Raw genomic sequence first — 7,281 nt, 5'->3', positions numbered from 1 at the left:
TCTCAAATATTTTTGCTCCAAGTGTTAGTAGTTGAAAGTCAATATAACTTCTTCGAGGTCATGTTTTTTCCAAAATTCGAAGAATTTTCTACTTGACAACCCCGCACTAAAATGATAAACTGTTTATATTGCCATATATAGAATTTTTTCATAAATCCAGATGTTTAAAAATATATAGGATGTTAAATTTAAAAAATATAATATTTGGCGTGTCCCGTTTTTACTCATCGCCCTGTGTGTTTCAAATTAATTTTGTCCTTTAGGTTCTTTGATGCTGTACAACTTTTATATAAACTTTTTTTTCAGTATTATGAATAACAAAGGAGTTATTTTACTTTCTCACACTAATGGCCCACCCTGTATATAAATATATAGGGTATAACTTTAATTTAAAAAATGTAATATTTGGCGTGTCCTCATCACTCGGTGTGTATCCAATTAATTTTGTAGTTTAAGTTTCTCGATTCGGTAAAACTTTTATATAAACTTTTTTCTGTATTATGAGTAAAAAGGAAATTACTTTCTCACACTAATGGCCCATCCTGTATATGCAGGGTAGTCCCGAGGCCAAAATTCATTCCCGAAGCAAAAATATTGCGATTTAGCCGAACTTACCTTAGTCCAAAAGTTAATACTTAAAGAGATACAGGGTGTTAAATGTAAAATATTATTTTAGTTTTTTTTTCATTTATTTCTTAATTCTTGGGTCGAAGAAACATTTTTTATATAGTTCATAGAGTGCGCGAGCTGCAGTAGATTGAATATATTAAAACGACAAACTTTCTTATACTTTAAGGTAAGTATCTCATCTATGATATCAAATTCTTATTTTCCAACTTCTTTTACGCAAAAAATGTATACTTTATGAAAGTAGCTGTCTCGCACCGTTTTCGAGATATTTGGCTTTGAAACTTCCAATGCGGTTGTATTAAATTACAATTAAGTACCTACCTATTATTCATTTAGCGGTAAAATTTCTTAAGTAGGCTTTGGACGAAAATCAAATAAATGACGTTTTCCACTTGTCTTACTGCTGTCATTTGTATGCTACTTTCCATTCAGTATTATTCATACCTAATTAAAATTACATCTTAGCTTACAATTTAAATTGTATGTACATAAAAGTGAGATAGAATGCCGAGACATAATTTCTTTTCAAATGAAGGAATGCGTGATATGGTCTGCGTTTATACGCAAACAGATTTTATTGTAACGAGCGTTCAAATAAAAACGTGGTCAAGTTGGTTCTGAAAATTTGGACGTAGGGCGTAGCGTATAGCAAATGAACTTCAACGTCATTTGTCAAAGCGCTATATCGCCGCTATCAATTTGAATATTTTCGTTTTAAACAGCGTTTAAATGGTGTTTTCTCAAGAACAAAAAGTGTTTATCATAGAGTCCTACTTTAGAAATGGACGCAAGATTGATGGAATATGGAAGTATTCTATTGAGGAATGTTTCATAGAATTTCAAAATCAATTTCCCGGCGTTGTTGAGTACAAAATTTTTCAAAGTGCAGTTCAGCGTTGTGTTAATGTTTTTCGTGAAACGGGCAGTGTAACAAGAAAAGAAGGAAGCGGCCGACCTAAAAAGCGGACTGAAGAATTAAAAGAAAATGTCCAACAAATAATGGAAAATGCGCCAAGAACTTCTGTACGTGTTTTATCACAAATGGTGGGAGTATCAGTCGGTACCTGCCACACAGTGTTAAAAAAAGATTTGCGTTTGTTCTCCTATCGTTTAACTTGTCAGCAAGAACTTCATGAAGTTGATTTTCCGCGACGGGCTGTATTTTGTGAATGGTTTTTAAACAACTACGGTGAACTTCATAATATCACCTTTTTTTCTGATGAAGCCTGGTTTCATTTAAGTGGTTACGTAAACTCACAGAATATGAGAATGTGGTCTTCTGAAAAACCAGATAACTTTTTTGTCGAGGGCCCTCTACACGCTCAAAAAATTGGAGTTTGGTGTGCTCTCAATCGAAGGAGGATTTATGGACCTATTTTTTTTAATGGTACTCTTACTGCGCAAAGGTATAGAGAAGAAATTATCGCTCCTTTTGTTAACCAGCTGGAAGAAAACGAAATTACAAACTTTTACTTTCAACAAGATGGCGCAAGGGCACATACGGCAGGCGAGACGATGAATATGTTGAGGGAAGTTTTCCAAAATCGACTAATAAGTCTCAATGCTGAACATGAATTTCCACCGAGGTCATGTGATATTACGCCGTGTGATTTCTTTTTGTGGCCTTACCTTAAAAACACTATTTTTGAACTGCCTATTCCTGATTTAAACCATCTGCAGGCTCGACTTATAGACAAGATTCGTGAAATTAACAATACCCCGAGCATCTTAGAAAATGTCTTTAATTCTTTGAGGAACAGGTGTGAAAAGTGCTTGGAACAAGGAGGGGGACACTTTCAGCAGCTGCTTTAATTTATTGTTATAACAAGGAGGGGGACACTTTCCGCAGCTCCTTTAATTGTTTGTTATTGTTATCACGATTATTCTTTAAAATAAAGTTATATAGTCATTAACGTTATTGAAACTGACAGCTGCTATACAGCTAGTTGAGAAATGAGGTTAAGTTGGTCGCTATAAGCTACTCCCAACGTCCAATGTGTCAGAGCCAACTCCGACCACGTTTTTATTTGAACGCTCGTTACATAGAGCGCATCGTTGGTATTTAGAGTTACATTCAAATAGAAGGCAGCTAAAACGAAAGCTATTTCAAGACATTTTTAATCGACTTGGATAAACTGGCACTTTTCGTCCTCAAAGGGATAATGTGGGACACATCAGGCACACTATTACAGAAGACCAATAAGAAGAAATTTTAACCCGGGTGCCAGAAAATCCAGAAGTTAGTAGTAAGCAAATAGATAGAACCACCGCACCGGTGTAAATAAAACAACAGTCCTAAAAATGTTTCATAAGGAAAAGGTGTATCTCTATAATTTTACACCAGTTCAAAATCTTTTACCAGCAGACCTCCCATGTAGATTACAGTTTACGCATTTTATACGCACTCGGCAAAACCTTGACCGTGAATTTTTAAATAATGTGCTATTTACCGATCAAGCCACCTTTACCCATCGAGGAGTTTTCAATTTTAGAAACAAACACATATGGAACAATGAAAATCCTTACGTAGTTACTGAGCGTCACTTTCAACGAGAATTCAAGATACATGTTTGGTGTGGAATTATAGTGAACCACCATCTGGGTCCACATTAACTTCCTCCGAATTTGAAAGGTGAGTTGTATTTAGATTTCCTGCAGCACCATTTAGTTATTTACCTGGATGATTTATCATTAAATTTACGGCAACATTTCTGCTTCATGCAAGATGGGGCTCCCCTCATTTTTCTGTCCAAGTACTATCTTGATCAAACTTTTCCGGATCGTTGGATAGGTCGTGGGAGTCGAATGTCATGGCCTCCTCACAGCCCCGATTTCAACCCCATGGAATATTGTTTTTGGGGTTTCATGAAATCAGTTGTTTATATAGAAACTATAAACACTTGGGAATAACTTTAGCAGCAGGTTTTAAATGCTCTGGAGTCATTTCGCGATAAGGATTTATACTTTAAAGGAAGACAATCTTTTAATAAACGCGTTGATAAATGTATTGAAGTTAGAGGTGGACATTTTGAGCAATTATTATTAAAAATGCATATTTTTATATTTTTTGCTAATGTTTTTTACTGTTCAATACAATTTTTAATTCTAAATAAACCCTTGCATTTGCCATTTCTAAATTATTTTAATTATTTCAACTATTGGAAGTTTCAAAGCCAAGCATCTCGAAAATGATGCGAGATAGCTACTTTCATAAAGCATACTTTTTTTGTGTAAAAAAAGTAGGAAAATAAGAATCTGATATCAAAGATGAGATACCTTAAAGTATAAAAAAGTTATGTCGTTTTAATACATTCGATCTACTGCAGCTAGCGCCCTCTATGAACTGTAACCAAAATATGAACAGAATTTTGTGTGGATATTTACATTTATTTAGAAATAAATGAAAAAACTAAAATAATATTTTACATTTAACACCCTGTATCTCTTTAACTATCAACTTAAGGTAAGTTCGGCCCATTTCCTCGGGACCATTCTGTATATAGCAACAATCATATTAATTTTCGGTTACCTCAAAAACTCTTATCACATGGTTGGAATATTTCAAAAACTGTTTTTTTTTTTTCAAAAGAACTCTTTAAAGAAACACGCAACTTAATCTAAACAGGTATATTTCCATTCAACGAAGCTACCTTTTACGGAAGGAGCACCTTGTATATAATGTGTTTTCGGAAGAAAATAGAAAAAGAAGTCAAGCCTTATTTATGCCATTTTACACCTAGGCGCCCCTTTTTCAAAATACCAAAAATTCAAAATAAAATAAGTTTTCAATAATCAGCTCCATTATCTTTTGAAATATGAATCTTAATAAGTATATCTACCTAGTGCCTATTGATCCCCTATAACAACATAGGTATTAACAAAAATATTTTTTTAATTGTGGTTTTATTACCTTTGCTCCAAAAATGTCGTTGTTAATGGCTTGACTTACTTTTTGGTATCATCCTGACTTTTATGACAAATATGACTTTTCCTTCAGATATTTCATAAAAATGATTGCTGATGAAACTATCACTGAAGATCCCGATCAGATGACGGAGGAAGAAGATAGAAACGAAGGTAAATTTGCATCGCAAAGCAACGTGGAGGCCGTTCGAAGAGCGCTCAGCTGCCCTTATTGCATGGCTTATATGACTGCTCCGATATTCACTTGTGTCACTGGCCATACCTTTTGTAATGAATGTAAGCCGCGACTGCAGAAGTGTCCCACGTGCCAGGCCTCTTTAGACGGATCAAGGAATTACACTCTGGAGGAGATGGCTAATGATATGAAGGTGTCTTGTCAGTTCGACGTCAATGGGTGCACCTTCTTCGACAGCACTTCTAATATGCGTATCCATGAACTGGAATGCTCATTAAACGATTTGCCGAGAAATGAGACATAAAGTTTGTCAATAATAATAATCGGAGATTATTTAGCTTAAGATCCTTTTTGAAAAGGGATTAAAAAAGATGGAAATTGCAAAATTAACTTGTTTACTTATAATTTTAAAACTATATTTGTATTTATACTTATATGATAAAAATAAATATTTTTGCAGAATACAGTTACTAATTTCTTTAAAAGGGCCAGAATTCTAAAATAGTATGCAACAAGTCTCAGAATAAAATATAACCGCTAGTTTTATGAGTTCTTTATCTGATAAAAATAATTTTGAGTATTTCGTATATCTGATGCAAGTGAGCTCTCTTATTCTCTTATTCTGTTGCTGCTGCAGATAAGCAGCGGTCATTTGTAATAAAACTAAAGCTAAAACAGAATTGCGTATAATAGATACCTAAATATACAGGGTGTACCGTAATTATTGGCCCAAATTGAAACAGCTCTAAGTACAGGGTACTAGAAGCAAAACAGTCCTAGTAAACATGGGTTCGCAAACGAGCCATTTGCGAGATAATTTAGAATTTCTGGTTATCAGCCATATTGACTTGATTGTTTGTAAACGTCATCCTAATTAGAAAAAGTTACTAATACAGCATTAAGAAAAGTTATTAGATACTTTGGTAAAAGCGCAGTTGTTTCTAATGAACAAGAAAACAGTATGTTACAGTTACACGTTACACAATGTTTGCAAGCGTTCAAAGTATCGTCCCTGTACTCGGATGTAGGCTTATTCTCGTCACTGCGCTGAGCACCAGTTTTATTGTTTACTTCTTGTGTAGTAAAAACGGTTCGTAGTGTGGTTTTTGAACATTTTCGAGACGTGGAGTTGTGTACGAGTATTGTACAGTAAGTAAAANAATTGTGGTTTTATTACCTTTGCTCCAAAAATGTCGTTGTTAATGGCTTGACTTACTTTTTGGTATCATCCTGACTTTTATGACAAATATGACTTTTCCTTCAGATATTTCATAAAAATGATTGCTGATGAAACTATCACTGAAGATCCCGATCAGATGACGGAGGAAGAAGATAGAAACGAAGGTAAATTTGCATCGCAAAGCAACGTGGAGGCCGTTCGAAGAGCGCTCAGCTGCCCTTATTGCATGGCTTATATGACTGCTCCGATATTCACTTGTGTCACTGGCCATACCTTTTGTAATGAATGTAAGCCGCGACTGCAGAAGTGTCCCACGTGCCAGGCCTCTTTAGACGGATCAAGGAATTACACTCTGGAGGAGATGGCTAATGATATGAAGGTGTCTTGTCAGTTCGACGTCAATGGGTGCACCTTCTTCGACAGCACTTCTAATATGCGTATCCATGAACTGGAATGCTCATTAAACGATTTGCCGAGAAATGAGACATAAAGTTTGTCAATAATAATAATCGGAGATTATTTAGCTTAAGATCCTTTTTGAAAAGGGATTAAAAAAGATGGAAATTATAAAATTAACTTGTTTACTTATAATTTTAAAACTATATTTGTATTTATACTTATATGATAAAAATAAATATTTTTGCAGAATACAGTTACTAATTTCTTTAAAAGTGCCAGAATTCTAAAATAGTATGCAACAAGTCTCAGAATAAAATACATAAAACCGCTAGTTTTATGAGTTCTTAATCTGATAAAAATAATTTTGAATATTTCGTATATCTGATGCAAGTGAGCTCTCTTATTCTCTTATTCTGTTGCTGCTGCAGAGAAGCAGCCATCATTTGTATTAAAACTAAAGCTAAAACAGAATTGCCTATAATATATACGTAAATATACAGGGTGTACCGTAATTAATGGCGCAAATTGAAACAGCTGTAAGTACACGGTACTAGAAGCAAAACAGTCTTAGTAAACATGGGTTCGCAAACGAGCCATTTGCGAGATAATTTAGAATTTCTGATTATCAGCCACATTGACTTGATTGTGTGTAAACGTCATCCTAATTAGAAAAAGTTACTAATACAGCATTAAGAAAAGTTATTATATACTTTGGTAGAAGCGCAGTTGTTTCTAATGAACAAGAAAACAGTTTTAGTATGTTACAGTTACATGTTACACAATGTTTGCAAGGGTTCAGTGTTGTCCCCACAGAGCACCTAGAGTGTACGTTTCCTACCCCAAAGCACGGGAACCGATGAAGCCAAATTTGCGGGGAAGTGGAGTGTGTGAAGTAATCTGAATGCGTATACTTTGAGCAGGTTCGGATTAAGGCAATATTTTTATACTTATGACAAATAGTTATTTTTCAAGT

At 34.6% G+C, this 7,281-nt stretch overlaps 2 protein-coding genes across 2 annotated transcripts; both read left to right on the top strand.

Moving 5' to 3' along the window:
- Window positions 1-4,640: 4,640 nt before the first annotated feature.
- On the top strand, window positions 4,641-5,033 carry LOC111692825 (E3 ubiquitin-protein ligase siah-1-like). Its single transcript, XM_023456950.1, has one exon. It carries the CDS (start codon window positions 4,641-4,643, stop codon window positions 5,031-5,033), a length of 393 nt encoding a protein of 130 aa, XP_023312718.1.
- Window positions 5,034-6,006: 973 nt separating this feature from the next.
- LOC111692826 (E3 ubiquitin-protein ligase siah-1-like) lies at window positions 6,007-6,399 on the top strand. Its single transcript, XM_023456951.1, has one exon. It carries the CDS (start codon window positions 6,007-6,009, stop codon window positions 6,397-6,399), a length of 393 nt encoding a protein of 130 aa, XP_023312719.1.
- The last annotated feature ends 882 nt before the right edge of the window (window positions 6,400-7,281 follow it).

The sequence above is a fragment of the Anoplophora glabripennis genome, unplaced genomic scaffold (genome assembly GCF_000390285.2).
Source record: "Anoplophora glabripennis isolate ALB-LARVAE unplaced genomic scaffold, Agla_2.0 scaffold3906, whole genome shotgun sequence".
Classification (NCBI taxonomy): domain Eukaryota; kingdom Metazoa; phylum Arthropoda; class Insecta; order Coleoptera; family Cerambycidae; genus Anoplophora; species Anoplophora glabripennis.
This window is presented reverse-complemented; position numbering and strand designations above follow the sequence as displayed.

Bases quoted from the DNA above. Each gene is read 5' to 3' on its own strand.
- LOC111692825 (XM_023456950.1), top strand. From the start codon at position 4,641: ATGATTGCTGATGAAACTATCACTGAAGATCCCGATCAGATGACGGAG.
- LOC111692826 (XM_023456951.1), top strand. From the start codon at position 6,007: ATGATTGCTGATGAAACTATCACTGAAGATCCCGATCAGATGACGGAG.